Source organism: Eucalyptus grandis, chromosome 6 (genome assembly GCF_016545825.1).
Source record: "Eucalyptus grandis isolate ANBG69807.140 chromosome 6, ASM1654582v1, whole genome shotgun sequence".
NCBI classification, from domain to species: Eukaryota; Viridiplantae; Streptophyta; class Magnoliopsida; order Myrtales; family Myrtaceae; genus Eucalyptus; species Eucalyptus grandis.
Genome location: NC_052617.1, coordinates 22529314 through 22549886, shown reverse-complemented (window position 1 = coordinate 22549886; position 20573 = coordinate 22529314). Strand labels below are relative to the sequence as shown.

General features: G+C 41.0%; 3 protein-coding genes across 3 annotated transcripts; 2 read left to right on the top strand and 1 right to left on the bottom strand.

The window, feature by feature from the left end:
* The first annotated feature begins 367 nt into the window (after positions 1-367).
* On the top strand, positions 368-3228 carry LOC104451705 (probable flavin-containing monooxygenase 1). Its single transcript, XM_018875545.2, has 5 exons — positions 368-829; positions 1410-1654; positions 1799-1958; positions 2366-2718; positions 2853-3228. The coding sequence occupies exons 1-5, from the start codon at positions 368-370 to the stop codon at positions 3208-3210; spliced, it is 1578 nt and encodes a 525-aa protein (XP_018731090.1). The 3' UTR covers positions 3211-3228.
* Positions 3229-7871: 4643 nt separating this feature from the next.
* On the top strand, positions 7872-9507 carry LOC108960268 (stemmadenine O-acetyltransferase-like). Its single transcript, XM_018875342.2, has one exon. The coding sequence runs from the start codon at positions 8090-8092 to the stop codon at positions 9461-9463; it is 1374 nt and encodes a 457-aa protein (XP_018730887.2). The 5' UTR covers positions 7872-8089; the 3' UTR covers positions 9464-9507.
* Positions 9508-12280: 2773 nt separating this feature from the next.
* LOC104451703 (stemmadenine O-acetyltransferase) lies at positions 12281-12946 on the bottom strand. The gene has a single exon (XM_018875754.2). The coding sequence runs from the start codon at positions 12944-12946 to the stop codon at positions 12281-12283; it is 666 nt and encodes a 221-aa protein (XP_018731299.2).
* Positions 12947-20573: the final 7627 nt, after the last annotated feature.

Genomic DNA, 20573 nt, shown 5'->3' with positions numbered 1-20573 from the left:
TTTATCATTTGTTCCCCTTGCATGCATTACTATATCAGAATTTTGTCATTTCTGTACGTGCCCCTGTTGAGAGGACGCATAGCAAAGAAGAAATTCTCCTCAGAGTATGCTTTGCTTGGAATGAACAGCGTGGGCGCATCAACCTTTGTGTCCGCGACAGGACACTTGAGGGTGACTGGTGAGTGCCTCGAAGCTCTCAATTGCGTTGCCTCCTTTGCTCGTGTCATCGTCAACCACTCGTGAATTTGTGCCCGTGGACATCTCACGACGGGTAAAAACATTTTCAGTCTCACCGTCTCCGCCACCTTTGTCATCGACATCATAATACGATCAGAATTCCGGACTCGCCGATGAACAAAGGAAGAAAATGCAGCCGAAGCAGCGAGTGGCCATCGTCGGTGCCGGAATCAGCGGCCTTGTCGCATGCAAGCACTTGATCGAGAAAGGCTTCGACCCCATCGTCTTCGAGGCTCACGGCACGGTTGGTGGCGTCTGGTCGCGGACCATCGAATCCACCAAGCTCCAGACGCCTAAGCATCTTTACCAGTTCTCGGACTTCCCGTGGCCGGCGTCGGTGACGGAGACCTTCCCCAACCACGAACAGGTGATGGAATACCTCCACTCGTACGTGACCCACTTCGGGATTTTGCCGAAGATCAAGTTCAACTGCAAGGTGACCGGGATCGACTTCATCGTGGAGTTGGGAAATGAAGAAGACATGACTGATTGGGAGACGTGGAGTGGTAGCGGCGGAGGCCGGCCATTCTCCAGTGGCGGAAAGTGGAACGTCGCCGTCCAGGATACAGTGGCGGGGTGTGCTGGTGTTGAGGTAGCGATCAGATGTTGCCCCGATTTGCTCTATAACAGTCTGCTGATTGCAATCGAAACCGTTTACTTTCACAGTTGGCGCAATAAAGTTCTGACTCATTGAGAAATGCAGTGAAGTGTTAAAATTTGTAATCATGCAATCAAAAGGTGAACTTTTACTCAGAATTGTGGTGCAATCTATGAACATCACATGGACACTGGGAGTTTCTAGTAGAAATGAATGGTAGAAGTTGACGTTCTTCATTGAAAGAAACTGGTAGAGAATTTTTTATTTTTTTATTATTTTTTATAGCATTTCATAGGAGTTGAATGGGCAGGACGATTTACCACATCCTAGGTCTCTGTTTTCAATTTTTTTTTTTTTTCTTTTCAAGATGGTGCGCGAAAAGAGCACGGTGAAAATAGATCCTTTCTTAGGCAGTTTTGCCTAATCGACGATCCATTGTTTGGGAGAATTACGAGATCGGATCCCATCATCTGAAAATTTGATCTTTATTCCTCTTCTGAACAAGTAGTTCTGGAATGCCTCATTGCATGCCTGCATTTCATGATGGAGATCTTCTTTCTTTTACCGAGATTAGGTGTATCAAGTCGATTTTGTTATCCTAAGCATCGGGATGTTCAGCGACTTACCAAGAACACCGGAGTTTCCATTGAAAGAAGGACCTGACGTGTTTAAGGGCAAGGTTCTGCATTCCATGGATTATGCCATGATGAGCCAGGGTCTCGCAGCCGCATTAACCAGAGAGAAGCGGGTCACAGTAGTTGGATCTCAGAAATCAGCCCTTGACATTGCAGTGGAAGTTGCCACAAGGAACGGTATGAAGTATTTCTTTTGTTAATCAGTTTGAATAGTGAGCAATAAGAAGTCGTCGAGCCAGTTGTGCCTCTGCAATTACGCCACTCATATTCTGTACGCATACATTAGCTACATAAGTGAATGCATGGAGTAATCATGTGTAGGGAGCAGATACCCGTGCACGCTGCTATTCAAGACGGCACACTGGACACTTCCGGATTACTTAGTTGCCTTCATATTTCGACACCTCAATCGCTTCGCGGAATTCATGGTTCACAAGCCTGGTGAAGGGTTCTTCCTTTGGCTCTTGGCGGTTCTACTTTGGCCATTGGTAATATTCTTGTCTTCTTAAGAAAGTTACGGGAAACCCAAAGTTCTTGATATTTTAAGGGAACAAGAATAAGTTAGACCTTTGATTGGAGTCGAAAATCAAGGATCAACATCTCTGAATTTTGATGCTGGCATAACTGCCAGTAATGTATCCAAACTTGCATTAATTGTTTTTCTTACTTTCTCATCTAAATACTCGGAAATGAGCAAGTTGATTCTGTCATTATCATGCGATTGGTGCACATACTGCTTTTCTGTCTGATTGAACTGTTCAAATGTTGAGCAATATCTTGCAGAAGAAACAAAGTTCACGATGTGATATCAATTTATGGTGGAGGATACACTGTCCTTCAAGCACTTAATGTCGCCATGATATCTTAACGGGATTCCCTGCGATGCTGATTTCAGAGGGCTACGTTTTTGAAGTTGGTCGAGACCTATCTTACTTGGATATATCCGCTGAAGAAGTACAATATGGTCCCCAGCCACAGCCTCATTGAACAGTTGGCGTCTCGCATGACCCCCACCCTGCCATCCAACTTTTATAATGCAGTGGAAGGAGGAAGCCTTATTCTGAAGAGATCGCCCAGCTTTCGCTTTTGCCATACCGGATTGATCTTAGATGGGGGCGCAAATTCATATCATCTGACAGATGTAGTCATCTTTGCTACGGGCTATGAAAGTGAAGAGAAGCTCAAGAACATTTTTTCCTCGAATTACTTCCAGAAATGCTTAGCCAGGTCATCCTACCCTCTGTATAGGTATTGTCTCCAGCAAATTTCGCCCTTCTGAGTCAATTCTTTGCTTTAGAGCTAGCCTTGGAAGACGTGAATTTACTTTTGATTTCATCTTGCGAGTTGGGTTCGAATATTCAGCCAAACGATTTATGTTTCAGGGAATGCATTCATCCACGGATTCCGCAACTGGCAATACTGGGATATGCAGAGAGTCCCTCCACTTTGTACACGACCGAGATGAGAAGTAAGTGGCTCACGCAATTTCTGGCGGGACAGTTTGAGCTACCAACAATAAGAGAGATGGAGGACGAGGCAAGGAAGTGGGAAACATGTACGCGTCGCTATGTGCAGGACAAATATAAAAGGTATCGGGTCAGCGTCATGCTGCAAATATACTGCAATGATCAGCTCTGCCGAGACATGAGATGCAATCCTAGGAGGAAGAATTCGCTGCTTGCGGAGCTATTCGCCAGTTACGGTCCCAGTGATTATAAAAACTTGACTCCCGAGTCCTGACTAGTTCATTAATGAAGCTAGAAATTTATGGCAGTAACCTAGAAACGTAAGACGAGAAAGGATCTTTGTCCTCCAATTTTTGAACCTGGTTTCGTCTCATACTTCACAGAGTTCCAGCTGATTGATCCCGGCTGTTTAGATGAAATGTTAAAATCAGTCAGCAGTAGCATTTCTGACAATGCCTTTGAGCTTTGCATATACTTCAATAAGAAATAAAGGGGGTAATCGCAAAATGAATCTCGGTTCAGCTGATTCAGCTTGCAGCTTGTTTTTCCATTGTGATCCAAGATGATTATGCCAGTGAAGAAACATTGTTGCTCAATCCCTAAAGGGTCCATGCAGGTTATTAGCTGACTGGACATTTGACATGGTGCATGAATGGTGAGAACTTGTCATTTTACCATTTGGATGTATTCCATAGAATCGATGGCATCTCATAATGCCAAAGAGGTAGTTTGGCCAAATTTCATGACACCAACTATCCCTTATGAAGTTCATCATCGAATGGTCATTTTTATTTCACCTATATAAAGGCAAATCTGCACAATTTTTTTGCTATTTAATCCCGATTAATCCTCTTTTGCCGTTTCTCTACTCATCTTTCCGACAGAGCATCTAGGGGACATGAATTTCCATGAGACCTACAAGCAAGCTCTTGGCATCAAGCTTCAAGTAAGTCGTTTTGTTATCGAAGCTAATTCTAAAACGTTTTTCTTCTCCTTTTTTAATGACAGAGAAGCGAAACTAAGCGATCATTCCAAGTAGACAAACGGTGTGTGGCCATCCGCAATTGCAATTGCTCGACTGTAAGGACAAAAGAGGCGGCACACTCGTCATCGAAAAACCCACAATAGAGCAAGTTCTGATGGAATGAGGGCGACAGTCTCTGGTTTTTAAAGGTATATCTGGTCCTTCTTTGATAGCTACTTAACGTTAAGAAGGGAACAGGGTAATAATGTCTTATGCTACCGCCATTTTCGGATCTGTCTATTGTCATACTCTTTTCTTCCAACGGCCGGGAAGATAAGGCGGGTTCACGGATTTTATTATGCTCTCCGTGTCTGTACGTCAAAAAGTTGGACTTTATCTTCAATCTTGAAGCAATACCTAGAGCTGTTCGTGATATCTTGGGGCACCTGTTAGTTGTTTTGGTGTTTAACATGTCAAGATGAAATTTTATAGAACTTAGGAAAACATGACAAGTTTAGAGTGCGAATAATAAATATTCTGCTTTAGAAATCAATATATAGCTAGAAATAGATTTTTTATTTTATTTTTATTCCTAAATAAGTTTTGGGAAAAAATACGTATTTAATAACGATACAAAATTTTTCCCTTTCAGATCGCAATAGGCAAGAGTGGGCAGTGGTAGGTGCATGGCTAGCTAGTAATGAGGGCAACGAGAATAGCTTTTATTTTTATTTTTATTTCTATTCCAAAAAAAAAAAATAGAAAATTTTTACTTCTCATTTATATTTCAAACCTATGTTTGGACTAACAATTTGTTCCAAAAATAGAAAAATAAAATTAGATTACTAATCGGATTTCTGTGCCAAACTTATTTCTAAAATAGAAAATACTTTTGGCTAGAAATATTATGGTCGTAATTTGAAGGAAACTCGTCGTAACCTAAGAAGCACTAACACTCTATGAGAACTTTCGTATCGTGTAGGCTACTTCGATACGTGTCTAACATTCTCGGATACTCAGTCAACATACGTTGAAAACATTTGATCAACTTTCCCGACACTCTCCGATACTTAATTGGAATTTAGAATTGCAAGTTTCTAACACGTGATTTTGATACGCAAAGTCAATTTTAAAAATTTTCAATAAATGAAAAGTCAAAATATAATAATAATAATAATAATAATAATAATAATAATAATAATAATAATAATAATAATAATAATAATAATAATAATAATAATAATAATAATAAATGGGGAAAAAAGAAAAAACCTATTTTACTTTTTATTTCTAACTCTCACTTCCTCGATACATAATTCACAACCCAAGTTTTTTTTTTCTTCTCTTCCGACATGTCTAACACATGAGTCCGAAAATGTGAATTAATTATTTTTTCTCCAAGTTTTATGGATTATTGGAATGGAGTTGAATTAATCAAATTGAAATAATGAATGATATTAATAAATGGTATATTAATATTTTTAGTATAAATTCATTCTAGTCTTTTATTTATTTATTTACTTATTTATGAATTTGAATTAAATTAATTTGATTGAAATAATCTTGAAAATGATTAAATATAAATATATATTTAATATATAATATGTTTCAACATATCAGAATTCTTTATTTTTTGAAAAACGACGTGTCAGTGTATCATGTCTTATTGTGTAATATGTCATATATCGATGTTAGTGCCACTTAGATCGTAACATCGCAGGTGCAAGCAGGCGCAAGAAGTGGGGTCAACCTAACGTGGAGATCTTGCAATTTGAAGGTCTTTTTTTCCCTAGTCCTAGGCGTTTAATAACAACGCTTAAGTGCCTTTGTCACGTTTTTCCTTTTTGGTCAAAAAGTTACAGGTTTGGTACATGAGCAAAAAAGGATCAACTCGATTTGAGTAGTGTCGGGATGAGTCAGTCAAATCACAATCCATTTAAAATGACCCGCTTTATCATTTGGATTGGATTGCCTGAACTAATGCCAACCTATAATGCACAGACACATTCTACGAGCTTCTATATTGTGTCAGACACCTTGACATGTGTCCGACAAGCTCGGATACACGGGTAAAAAAATCCGACGTGTGGTCGACACTTATCAAAAGATCCGACACACAATCAATTCTTTTTCGACACGCTTTGACTCGTGTGTCTAAAAATTGTGAGAAGCATGGTGATTTTAGGGGTGAGTTTGCAAGTGCGAAGATAAAGAAAATTGTTAAAGAAGGCGATGAAAGGTGGATGCAAGAGTGAGGGAGCAAAGGCGAGGCTGCGAAGGCGACGGCATGGCCACGACTGCGAGGAGGAGGGCCGCATCTGTGATGTGCAATGGAGGACCAAAGGCTGCGGCTACGGCTGTGTAAGAGGAAGGGCCGCAGGCGCGGTGGCAAGCGATTACAATGATGTAACCGAGAGAGAGCAGAGATCAAGATGAAGAGAATTTGGCAAGAAGGAGGTTGAGGAGGCCGCCGAGGAGAGTTTTAACTTTTAACAAGAAGAAAACAAAAATTAAAATGGAGATTCTAGTGTGGAGTGATGGCTGTGAGGATGATTTTAATATTTTAGGGAAATGACAGACTTGATGGGGAAAGAAACGAGAAACCGTGGGCGGAAGGGAGGGGGGGGGGGTTTTGGGGGATGGTGATTTCTTGTGGGGGTTTTGTGTTATGGGGAAGGCGGTTTTGGAGGGATGGCGGTTTTTGGGTTTTGGGGAGAGGGTATTTTTTTTTATTTTAATCTTTTGTCAGAGGGGGAGAGGGTTTTGGGGATGGCGGTTTTAGCATGGCAGATTTTGGTGCGTGGGGAGAGGGTTTTTTTTTTTTTTTTTTCGGTCATATTCTAATCTTATTTTAACACTTATTCTCAAACTTTTTGTCCCGTCTCTCAGAGTGCGTGGGAGTTGAAATCCACTCTTAAAATGAAATCGTCCCCACCCCAATCCTTCCTGAAAAGGTTCTCCACCTCCATCATTTTAAGTTGGAAGAGTAGCCATGGGGCGAACCTAGCGGTTGGGGAGAGAGATCTAGGGGCGGCGGTTTTTATTTTTGGGGGTTGGGAACGACTTCTTTTTGTTAGAAAAAAGTGATTTCAAAAAATTAAAATACTAAATATTAAATAATAATAAATTTTAATGGTTATGGAATATAATAGATTTATATAAATAAATTGATTCTAATTTTTATTAGTCGTTAGTTTTATTAATAATTTTTATTAAAGTTAGAAATATATTTTCAAATATGGATACACATTAACTTTAGATATATCTTTCGAATTTCTTATAAATGGATTTATTAATTCTATTAGTGCAAATTCATTATAAGTTCTTTTTATTATTTATTTATTTATAAATTTGAATCAAATTAATAAAAAAAATATTTATTTAATATATAACGTGTCATGAGATATCAGAATTATTTATTTCTGAAAAATAACGTGTCCCTCTCCCAAATCCCCACCCCTGCGGCTGCTAAGCTCTCCTTTCAGATGGCATGCTCTCTCAATTGTTTGCTTGCGGTGGAGCTGCTGTTCCGGTCTGACATCTGCGTTTCTTCACCGCCGTGAGCAACTTGCACGGTCGATTACGAGACATGACGATGGAACGCCGACTAAATTCACCAATCTTCCAGAGGGGCAGCTGAGCAAAGGGACCCGTTCACATTCAGCAGGACGAGCTATGACAAAAGTAAAACACGAGCCCCCATTTTTCAACGCGACATAAATATTTAAGAAATCTTTAGAAAATGTCAAAGCTCACGTCTGTGTCTTATATCGTCAAATCTCCTCTGGCGTGCTGGCCTCCGCCTCCTCTTTTGACTCTCTCACGTCTATCGTCACGGCTTAGCGGATAAAGCTTAAATGGACGTTGATATGTTATCTTCATACTGATCTGTAGAAGATTATGCTCGACAACCATGCTGATTTTATCCCTTTTGATATGTTACTTCAATAGAATCTCCATGATGAGCCGACTTTGATTGGGACATCGTATCTGGTCAATGGCTGAACAGATGGTCTGAAACCTTGAAGTGGTTGCAGTTGCACCTGTTTTGTTCGTCTTTTTGCGTGAGTCATCCACTTCCATCAACATAGTGTGGAATACGCCCTTGGCCTTTGCTCATATATGCGGGAGCTGAATCAGCTCTACTCGCCATCTCCATGGAAAAGCAAATGAAATAACGCCATAAATCATGGAAGTTATCATCACTTCCAGAGAGCACATAAAGCCCTCATCCCCAACTCCCCCTCACCTCAGGACTTACAAACTCTGTCTTCTTGACCAGCTCATTCCTTCTCCTTACGGTCCCGTCATCCTCTTCTTTTCTCCGGACGCTCGCCTCGGACGTAGTGATGTCCCAGCCAAATTAGAGCTTCTGAAGAGATCTTTGTCGACGACCTTGGCCCGCTTTTACCCGCTCGCCGGCAATCTCAAGGACGAGCTCACCATTGATTGTGACGACGAAGGAGCTTACTACGCAGAAGCACGAGTTGATTGCTCCTTATCGGAATTCCTGGCCCACCCAGACCTCTTGCTGTTGTGCAAGTTCCTCCCGATTGATCTTGTGCAGAAAGAAACTTATTCAGGGACCCGTGCCGCCAATATCCAAGTCAACATTTTTGAGTGCGGCGGAATCGCCATCGGCATATGCATAACGCACAAAATTCTCGACGGTGCTGCCTTCGGCACCTTCCTCAAAGGGTGGTCTGCTGCTGCCCGGGGTGACAAGGCAGTGATCCCTGACTTCTCTGCGGCGTCTCTCTTCCCAACTGAGGACTTATGGCTTAGAGATACGTCTGCGGTCGCATGGGGCTCGTCGCTCAAAAAGGGCAAGCCCATAACCCGGAGATTCTTATTCGACGCCTCGGCCATAGCCACCCTTAAGGCCAAAGCAAAAGGCTCCGACTCGAAATGCCCGACCAGTGTTGAGTCGGTCTCGGCCTTCATATGGCAACGCTGCATGGCGGCCGCCACGGAGAGAAGAAACGGCATCCAAAGGCCTTCCATCCTGACCAACCTCGTGAACCTGCGGAAGAGGATCGAGCCGCCCCTGTCCGACTGCTCCCTCGGAAATATCCTCTGGATATCCAGCGCCAAGTCCGCGAGCAATATGGACAGATCGCTGCGTGCTCTGGTCAATGAGGTCAAGCGCTCGATTTCAAGAATCGACAGTCATTTCGTCGAACAGCTGAGGGGCGCGAACAGGAGCAGCAGGATCATGGAATCTCTGAAGGAAATGAGCAGCGCTGGGGCCACCGAGGACGGGGCCGACCACTTGGGGATCTCGAGCTGGTGCAAGTTGGGGTTCAACGAGGTCGATTTCGGGTGGGGAAAACCCGTGTGGGTTAGCAGTTACGGGGTGAGCGGGCCGGTGTTCGTTAACCTCATGATTTTGGCCGACACAAGAGAAGGCGATGGGATCGAAGCTTGGGTCACGTTGGATGAAGCGGAGATGGCCGTTCTGGAAGGGGATGGAGAGCTCCGGACATTGGCTTCCATGGACCCGAGTCCCTTGACGCTTGCCAATGGCTATGTATCCAAGGCTCCCCGGTACCCTCGACTGTAAAAATACATATTTCCTTTTACCGTAAATGATTTTCCATTGATTAATTATTTTTAGCAAAAATCATGTAAGTGAAAGTTTGGAAAACTAATTTACGGAAAATTATTTCCCTCAGATAAATACAGCCTTAGTTAGAGGTAATATTCAACTATTTCTGTCCGTTTTATGTCTCTGCTTGCAAATAACAATTAGCTATGGCGACGTGTTACCGTCACAAAATGTGTGTTACAAAAGACAAGCGATTGAACAACAAAATAAGCAAAACAAAGAAAATAAACCGGATATTAAATTTACTTGGTTTGGCTGGTGAGACCTATTTCATGTGGAGAAAAGTACGAGATTCCACTATAAATCAATCGATACATGGGAAATAACAAGTTCACTCAAGTCACTTTAACGTTTTTTTGTGTATTCAGATCCTCAATTATACTTAGTAACTCACATAATATTTGGGAAAAGTACCAAAAAAGTTCTAAACCTATTGCATTGGTACCAATTCAATCCTAAACCTTTTAATATCGGTACTAATTCAGTCCATTTGGCCAATTTTGGCCGGCCGATATTGACATGGACGTCGGCTGATGGCTGGACGCTAACGTGGCAATTTTATGATTTTTTTTTTGAATTTTGAATTAATTTTTTTTCTTTTTCCTTTTTCTTTTCGTCTTCTTCCTAGCGGTGGCCAGCCAGCCTCCAGTGAGGCTTGCTGGCCATTGGGCGAGGGCCGCGAAGCCCTCGCCTACCGCCGGCGAGGGTCGCGGCCCTCGCTTGGCCTCTCCCAAGCCCGCCGGCGAGGCGGCTTCGGCTGGATCTGGGTGAGGCCATGGAGGCCATCGCCAGGGCGGAGGCGAGGGCTGCGAAGCTCTTGCCAGCCGCGGGCAAGGGTCGCAGCCCTCGCTCGGCCTCACCCGTGGTCGCCTCTCCCACGGCTTAGCCCAGCTCCCGACCACAATTTCCTCTGCTTTGTTGCCGCCGGCTTTTGCTCTTCTTCTCCTTCCATGAGTAGAAAGTCAAGAGCAATCCCACTAGCTGCTCTGATGGCGAAGGCTAGCCTCGCCCAGATCCGAGCTAAGCTGCGGGCGAGGTAGCCTTGGGCGAGGCCAAGCGAGGGCCGCGACCCTCGCCCGCGGCTGGTGAGGGCTTCACGGCCCTTGCCTCCGCCTTGGCAATGGCCGCCATGGCCTCGCCAGCCACGGGCGAGGTTGGCCTTGCCCATATCCGGGTGAAGCCGCCGGCGGCAGGCGAGGGCTTCGAGGCCCTCACCCAGTGGTCGGCGAGCCTCACCGGAGGCTCGTTGGCCACCGCCAGGAAAAAGACGAAAAGAAAAGGAAAAAGAAAAAAAAGAAAAAGAAAAAAAATTAATAAAAAATTCGAAAAAAAATCATAAAAATTGCCACCTTAGTATCCGGTTACTAGTCGACATCCACGTCAACACTGGCCGGCCAAAATTGGCTGGATGGACTGAATTGGTTCCACTATTAAAATGTTTAGGACTGAATTAGTCCAATTGAAAAGTCTATAACTGAATTGGTATCAATACAATAGGTTTAGAACTTTTTTGGTACTTTTCCCCATAATATTTAGCCATCTCACTTACACATGAGATAATTTTTTAATCTCACGAAGTGATTCACAAATTTTATTACAAAATTTATTGGCTTTAAAACACTTGCACTTTCTTCATAATGTAAATGATGAATATGCCACAAAATCGGTTGTTACGACCAAAAGCTTCTCTTGGTTTGCCCTAGTGCTCTATAACTACAACCCATCTCTCTCTCTCTCTCTCTCTCTATATATACTTTTTGGATCCAAGATGGGAGAATCCAAACTAAAAAAACCTACTCAAATTAAGAAACCTCTTTAGATTGTTCATTCTTCCTTCATAAATTTAAATTCGAGACATATTATAGAAATTTTCACTTTAGCTTAACGTTGAGTCAAGTCACCACCACTTCACTAGACTTTAAATATCATTGCTACTTCCTCACAACTCTTCATGAGCTCCTCAACCGCGGCAAGCATTTTCTAAATTTGAGCCGCGCTTGGATTCCGCCGTAGCCCTATTTCTCATTATGACGTCAACATTATGTAAAATTCATATGTAATTATGCCTTTACTTCGTCCAGAGAACATATCTAAACTCGGTTGATTCAGAGTCGCCCATTTTTTTTTGGAGGTAATTCAGCAGAAAGTCGTAATTACTTCAAAAGCAGAAGCACAACATAAGAAGCTATTCATCACAACCCAATCAGCCTTGTTATCTATTTTCACAAGAATCATAGCATCAATGAAAATAATAACGGTAACAAGTGATGCTTGCATCACTCACAAAGATTACAAGATACTAGCAGCATCTAGTCTCCACACCGCTAATTAAAATGAAGAGATAAGTATATTGGAAGTTCTAAAATTTGTCACGAAAGTACAATTGAATCTTAAACTTAAAAAAAATATAATCAAGTTCTAAAATTTATCAAATTGATCCAATCAAAGTCATTTCATTGGTTGCACTTTTTGAAAGTCTTAATATTCAATTGCACTTTCGTGATAAGTTTTAGGATGTGGTTGCTTTTTTTTTTTTTTTTTTTTTTTAGAACTCGATTGCACTTTCATGATAAGTTTTAGGACGTCTAATTAACTTATTATTGAAATGAAAGATAAAAATCAAAATTAAGTTGGTGTGCGTGATTTTGATTTATTTTAACGATTCTACTTTATTCATATGAAGATGAAGACTTCCTTTTGCAGTAACCCGAAACACAAAATTAAAAGGCTCGAACGAGCTCATATCATGGAGAACCAGACCGTAGACCATCATCAATCCTCGATCTCCGAAACAGGTGGATTTATGGAAGCGTACTCTGTCAGCTCCTCGTCTTGTTCCAGCACTTCAAGCTCTTGCTCGTCCATGAAAACCCACGCTTCGACTCCTTTGCGGCACCTCGTGTCCAACAGAAGCACAGTGTTCACGATGAAGTTTCCCGATTCCTCCGGGAAACCAACCGGGCTCACCCATGCCGGCCTCCCCCACCCGAAGTCGATCTCGTAGTGACCAAAGTTACACCAGCTCGAGAACGTTACGAGTCGATCCGTGCGGGCTAGAGACTCCCTCATTTCCCCAAGGGCGTCCTGTAGCGCATTCAATCCGCCGTCGCCTTCCAAGCCTCTCACGAATTCGCCGTCTATTTTTCTCTTCGCTTCTCGGAGCCAGCCAATGAGGCTGGGCAGGCCGTCATAATCCTTCTCTTCGAGCGGGCATAGGATAGTTGGCAGCCATACATAGTTCCCCATTGAGTCATCGTGGAAATTCGGGACGGCTCTTCTGCGGAGGTTCACGGCGTTGGTAAACACCACCGGTTTGTCGAGGCCGGATACCTTGGTCATTCTGGCCGTCAGTGAATTGCACATCAAAGCCGTGACGACTTCGGTGCGAGTCGGGTTTTGCACTCCCACATTAGCTGTTTCGGCCTTGAGTCTTGCCATGGCCGATGCGTCGAACACGAGTCTCCTCGTACCATACCTTGAAAGGGTGATGCCAATATTGATCAACTAAAATGTTGTATGCGTAATTATATATCACTTATTCATTACGCTAAATTTATTTTGAACGTGATATTTACAATTTAACAAAATTAAATAAAACGCAACATCAAATGCATTAATTATTGCTAGTTTGCTATCATGTCACAACTACTAATGATTTACGAAATGAGCACAATAATTAATATTTTATACACAAAATATATATTTTTTAATGTTTAAAAAAAAATGGCCTGGGCAGTCTATGCCTAGGCTCGGCACGGCGGGTTGGCACAGCTCGATGGTCAGTCCTAATGTTACGAAATGAGCACGATAATTAAGTGTTCCTCCTATGTAACTATATCGCCAAATGCCACCCATTTGTACGCAATAGAAAAACTTCAGGCAATACTGTTATGAATCCAAACTCATCTGATTGGAAAGAGAATTTCCAAGTGTCTTATTATAGACTTTAAAGCAATGGAAGATTGCACCTTTACAATCACATGTGCACTTTCGGTAATAATTACTTATTTTTAAGTACATACATGTTATGATCACAAGACCGTCTGTACATGAATTTCGCCTATGAATTTATTTTATCACCAAACGACACAATTTTTAGTTCAATATGATAACGTACCCCATGCATGGATTCGAAAGGTACTTATGAAATGTTTGCGCAATGCAAATTACCTGTTCTTCAAAGTTCGAGCATTTGGATGGTTTCCTCTTGTCTTAGTAGAGATCTATGTAAATCTCGTACATCCTAAGTCATACACTACATGGAAGAGGACCCATGAAGCACGGTTCATTAGTAGCTAGAGATCATCCTCATAGTTACTACCTGAACACTCTTGTTTCCTCTTGAACGCGGGGGCTACTTCTAAAAGCCTTCTAGGATTCGGATCTCTATCTAAAAGAACATCGGCAGCGGGGAATGGTCTGCAATGGCTGAAAGCCTGCCGGAGCAATGCTGTGTGGGGATAGAAGTCCCCCAAGTTATGAGATTGAATCTTAGAGAAGAAACAATGATAGTATCTAGGGAATAAGCATCAGCCAACTCTATGCCAACACTAGTGGTAATATAGAGGATGTAAGCATTATCAAGAATATTTTAGATAGATGGAAGATCTCAACTTGATAGATGGAAGAGGGCTTTTACATTTATTTATAAGTGGATTTCCATATAAAAATGGTCATCACGTTGAGTGCTTCTTCTCGAGAGTTATCGAGAATTAGATTGTGATGCTAGGAAGCTTAGTTCGAGAGAAGGGTTTTTCATTTAGCTTTTTTGTTTATCTGTCGGGGTGACAGCTAAAAGTATGACATCACTAATGTGGATAGAAATATGACAAATTCGTGATAAAACTATAATATGTATTGATGAAAAATTCTAAGTAAAATGCAAAACGGTATATTTTCAAAAATAGAGGATGCGAAAAGTTACCAAGATAAAACTTAGGGTTTTCTTCTCTTATCATCTTTTCCCTGGCATGCATTACCATATCAGAATTTTGTCATTTCTGTACCTGCCTCTGTTGATAGGACACACACCAAAGAAGGTATCCTCCTCGGAGAATGCTTTGTTTTGGATGAACAAAGTGGAAGCATCAAAGCTGGGACGTGGTGCTTCGCCGGTTTTGCGGGCCGCGGCTGCCCAACCTTTGAGGAAAGTGGCGAAAGAGGCCCCATCGGCTGCGGCGTGCGAAATGAGCACGCCAACCACAACTCCGCCACAGGGGAAGGCCGTCGCTTGAATCATCGCCACACGATCTCCCACTTCTGTTGGAGAAATCTTTCCAGAATATTTTGAAGCCGACAAAACATTTCTATCGGTCTAAGTCTGGATATCGATAGTTAAAGTCTCAAGAATTTATAGTCTCAAGACATTGTTATTCAATCTCAAGACTCAAGACTCAAGACTCAAGACTCAAGACTCAAAATTATTCTCACCGACAGTCTTTCTAATCCAAAGTGTTGAAGAAAATCCAAAGTCGAGGTTTATGGTTGAGGATTTGATTCTATCCTCTCGGAATAGATTCTTTGGTTGGATAATCATTTCGGATTCTTTAATTCTTATCTAAGATCAATTGAAGATCCGATGGTCGACGAAATAATCTTGGATTATTCTATTCTTGGAAACCGAGATCCCGATTGTATGGGCGAACGGGATTGATGGGCTATCATCGATTCCTTAAATAGCTCGGATGATCTTCTTGATTGATTCCGTCCAACGGGTAGATTGGAGGAATTCCTTTGGTAAGTGCCAACGGCTATGATGGCATGAAGGAGTATAAAAGGAAGATGTTCTAGTTGTTTTAAGCGTGTGATCGATAGAAAAATTCCAGTCGAAGATCCTTGATTGTTAGTCGAGGCGAGCGAAATTGTACACAGAGAGTGTTTATACTTGGTAACGCCTTGAGCGAGTGTGGTAGATCATCTACACCTAGAAATCAAGGAAGATCAACACGTAACAACTCTTTGATCATAGTGGAATCCAGCCAATCTCGTCGGTGCGAAGAGTGGACGTAGGCTTGAATCAAGCCGAACCACTATAAACCGAGTGTTCAATTCTCTCTTTCCTTTACTCGAGTCTTGCGATTGAATTTTTAACTGTTGCAAATTCTTTAATTGTTTAAATATCGTGCAAGCTTCGAGAAATTTTTTTATATACCTATTCACCCCCTCTAGGTACTCGTACTAGCTATTTCAATTGGTATCGAGCCCGTGTTCTTACTTTGTTTGAAGTGTTTTACTTCGAGTAAAAGATCCATGGCTAGTATGCTAGCAGGGGCGATGGAGGGGCAAAGCAATACCAGACCTCCCTACTTCGATGGAAAGGATTACAACATCCGGAAGAACAAGATGAAAGCTTTCCTACGATCAAAGGATCCCTCGGAATGGGACGTAGTGGAAAAAGGAATCACTCCGCTGCTGCATCAATCACTGAAAGAGGAAAAGAAACCGTTGAAACCAGCGGAATGTCTCAAGAAGAAATAAACAAGAGACAAGCACTCGATACTAAAGCAATTTATTCTTTATATTGTGCTTTGTCACCAACTGAATATAACAGAATATCTTCTTGTGTCACAGCAAAAGAAGTCTGGGACAGGTTACATATCACTTATGAAGGGACAGATCGAGTGAAGGAGACCAGAATTAACATTCTTCTTGGTCAATATGAATCCTTCAAAATGAAACCAGGAGAATCAATAACTGACATGTTTAGTCGTTTTACAGATATTGTCAATGGTCTTGAGAACCAAGGACAAAAAATTTCTGATCCCATGAAGGTGAACAAGCTTCTACGTGGACTCTCCAAGGATTGGAATCATATAAAGACTTCAATAAGAGAGACGCAAAGAATCATGCCATTATCGTAGACGAACGATTGGAACTCTTCGGTCTTACGAAGTGGAACGAATTAATGAAGACGAAGATCCAAGAGGTAAGAAATCTATTGCACTAAAATCAAATGATGATTCGATGATGCAGATTCGAAGATGATATGGATGATGAGGAGCTCGCCCTCATGATAAGAAGATTCAGAAAACTGAATAGAAAAGGCAGAAGGTTCATCCCAAAGAAACAAAGTTCTCGAGACAGCGAGACCAAGTCTGTTGATGATGAGGAACCAAACAAAGAAGTAGTTTGCTTCGAATGTAAAAAGAAGGGACACATCAGACCCAACTGTCCTCTTCGAAAAGAAAAGAGGAAAAGCTGAGAAATTTCGAAAAGCTCTTAAAGCCGAAACCGGAGCGATACGAGTGTGAAGAGAGTGATGAGGAATATGCCAACTCGTGTCTAATGGCGCAATCGGACTCGGACTGGATCGACTCGGGACGGTGAATTTGAGGTAAGTGATTATAAAATCCCTGTCAAAGTCTCTAAATATATTGATGAGTTATGTTTTAGTCTTAAGACTTCTCTTAAAAGGATTTCCGAACTTAAAAAGGAAAACTCAGTTTTAAAACAAAAGGAAAATATTTTAGAAGAAAAGGTAAAAAATTTAGACTTGAATGTTTCTACTCTTAAAGAAAGTGAAGACAATCTTTCAAAAGAAAATGCTTTCTTAAAAACTGATTTATCAAATATTTCAAAGAAATTTTCAATAGGGTCCGAAAAACTTGAAAAAGTCCTTTCAATCCAAAGACCTTACTTTAATAAGTCGGGTCTAGGTATGACAGCTGAAACAATCCCTTTGATTGATTTTCCGAAAGTAAAAGAAAGAATTAAGAAAAGACCATCGAGAGAGGCTTATAAAAATCATTTCAAAAGAGTTTTTGTAAAGCCCGTAGGTCGAAATGCTTTAAGGTGTTCTAAGTGTAACAAGTCGGGATCATTTTGAAAAAGAGTGTCCTATGGTTTGGAAGCTCGTTAAGAGAGTATGGCCTAATAATGCTCATCCTACTAACACGAAAGGACCCAAGAAAATTTGGGTACCAAAGAAAGCTTGAGACTCTTTTTTTGAATGCAGGTCTTTGTCAAAAAGAAGGTAAAGTGGTATCTTGACAGCGGATGCTCAAGACACATGACAAGGAGACTCAAAATGTTTCATAAAGCTTATTAAAGTAAATGGTGGAAAAGTTTCATTCGGAGGAAATAGCAAATGAAGTATTGTGGGATTCGGAATTGCGAAAATTGGAAATCTCACAATAAGCAATGTCTCTCTAGTGGAAGGACTCAACTACAATCTACTCAGCATTAGCCAATTGTGTGATGCGGTTACAAGATCTTCTTTCAAGAAGGCATATGTTCGGAATTAGCAAAGATTCGACTCGGTCTTTCATGGGTCGAAGGCATGGAAACATCTACCTCCTTGATGTAAAGCCAAATGAAGAACAATGCTTAATCTCAATTCAAGATGAAGCAATTCTATGGCACAGAAAACTTGGCCATATCAACAAGAAGCAATTAGCCAAAATCTCTTCAAAACAGCTTGTTCGAGGTCTACCTAAACTGCCATACCAAAAGTCTGACTTATGCACTCCATGCATTCTGGGAAAGCAGGTAAGAAATTCATTTAAGCAAATAAATCATGTATCTACTAATCATGTAATACAGTTGCTTCATATGGATCTCTTCGGACCAACAAGAACCCGAGCATTGGAGGTAAGAAATATTGTCTAGTAATTGTAGATGATTACTCTCGTTTTACCTGGGTATATTTTCTTGCAAATAAATCAGAAACCTTTTTGTACTTTGAAAAGTTTGCTAAAAAGGTTCAAAATGAAAAAGGATGTGCTATTTCTAGTATAAGAACAGATCATGGAAGTGAATTTGAAAATCAAGATTTTACGAAATTACGTGATAAATCTGGTGTTAATCACATATTTTCCTCTCCGTATACTCCAGAGCAAAATGGAGTTGTGGAAAGAAAGAATAGATCTCTTCAAGAAATGGCTAGAACACTTTTAATTGAAAGTAAAATTTCTTCACGATTTTGGGCTGAAAGTCTGTTTCAACTGCTTGCTATATTATAAATAGAGTCTTTCTAAGACCTATTCTTGACAAAACCCCTATGAATTGTTCAAAGGTAAGAAGCCTATTGTTTCATACTTTCATGTGTTGGTTGCAAATGCTTTATTTTGAAAAATGCAAATGATCGAGTTGGTAAATTTGAAGAAAGATCAGATGAAGGCATCTTCCTTGGATATTCTACATCAAGCAAAGCCTACAGAGTCTACAACAAAAAAAGCCAGTCTGTGGAAGAATCAATGAATGTCAAATTCCAAGACTCAGTGCAAGATGAATCCGGCCAGACTCAGTACGAAGAGACTGAATCCGCTCTAGATCTTCAAATATCTACATCTCAAGAAGCATCTCAGATTCTGGAAGTCCATCATCAAGACGCTCATGGAGAATCAAATAAAGAAAGAGATCATCAACCGGTAACTGGAAGCACAAATCCAGTCATCCCAAAGATCTTATTATTGGCGAACTTAATGAAGGAATCCGCACCGAGATCAAAAAGGCATGAAGAATCTAGTCTTTGTGGCTCTCATCTCTCGAAATTGAACCAAAAAGCATAGAAGAAGCTTTATCGATGAAAGCTGGATCGAAGCTATGCAAGAAGAGCTAAGACAGTTCAAAATCAATGATGTCTGGGAATTGACATCTAAACCAAAAGGTAAAACTGTTATTGGAACCAAATGGGTATTCAGGAACAAAATGAACGAAAAAGGAAAAGTCGTACGAAACAAAGCGAGACTCGTGGCCAAAGGGTATACGCAAGAAGAAGGAATAGACTATGACGAGACTTACGCACCCGTTGCAAGGTTAGAAGCTATTCGTCTATTACTTGCGTTTGCTTGTTACAAAAATTTCAGGTTATTCCAAATGGACGTCAAAAGTGCTTTCCTAAATGGATTTATCCATGAGGAAGTTTATGTGGAACAACCGCCTAGATTTGAAGACCCAAAGAAGCCAGACTCAGTCTTCAGACTGAAAAAGGCTCTATATGGTCTAAAGCAAGCACCTCGAGCTTGGTACGACAGACTAAGTAAGTTTTTATTACAAAATGGTTTTGTCAAAGGTAAAGTAGATACTACTTTGTTTATCAAAAAGGAAAACAAAAACTTTTTACTTGTTCAAATATATGTTGATGACATTATTTTTGGATCATCTAATGAAAGTCTTTGCAAGAAATTTTCTAAGTCTATGCGGGATGAATTTGAAATGAGTATGATGGGAGGGTTAACATTCTTTCTTGGACTCCAAGTGAAACAAATGAAGGAAGGAACTTTCATCCATCAAGAAAAATATGCGAATGATCTTGTCAAAAGGTTTGGATTGGAAAAATGCAAAAAGATCGACATACCAATGTCATGTTCTCGGAAGATAGACAAGGATGAAGAAGGGAAGAAAGTAGATCAAAAGCTGTACGGGAGCATGATCGGTTCACTTCTTTATATTATCCGCTTCTAGACCTCGATATTTTGTTTAGTGTTTGTATCTCGTGCTAGGTTTCAATCGGATCCTAGAGAATCACATCTCATTGCCGTGAAACGAATTATCAAATACGTTGCTTCATCTTCAAGCATCGGTCTTTGGTATCCAAAGAGGGGAGACTTTAATCTTTTAGGATACTCGGATGCGAGATCTGGCGGTTGCGAGTCGATAGAAAGAGCACTTCGGAACTTGTCAACTACTTGGAAACGAACGGTGTCTTGGTTTTCGAGGAAGCAAAGCACCGTAGCTCTTTCAACGACGAAGCGAGTATGTAGCTCTTGGAAGCTCATTGTTCGCAAATTCTATGGATAAAACAACAGCTACAAGACTTTGGCATTGAAGACTCATGCACAGAAATCAGATGTGACAACACAAGTGCGATAAATCTCACCAAAAATCCAATCCTTCATTCAAGAGCAAAGCATATTGAGATTCGACATCACTTTATTAGAGATCATATTCAAAATGGAGAAATCTCGATTCAATTTGTTGATTCAAAAAGTCAACTAGCGGACATATTCACAAAGCCTTTGGAGAAGAATCAGTTTGACTTTATCCGCTCGAGACTCAACATTTTGAAGCTTGAAGAAGTTAAAGTCTAGAGACTCACCAACTCTAAGACTTTGATCTCTTAGAC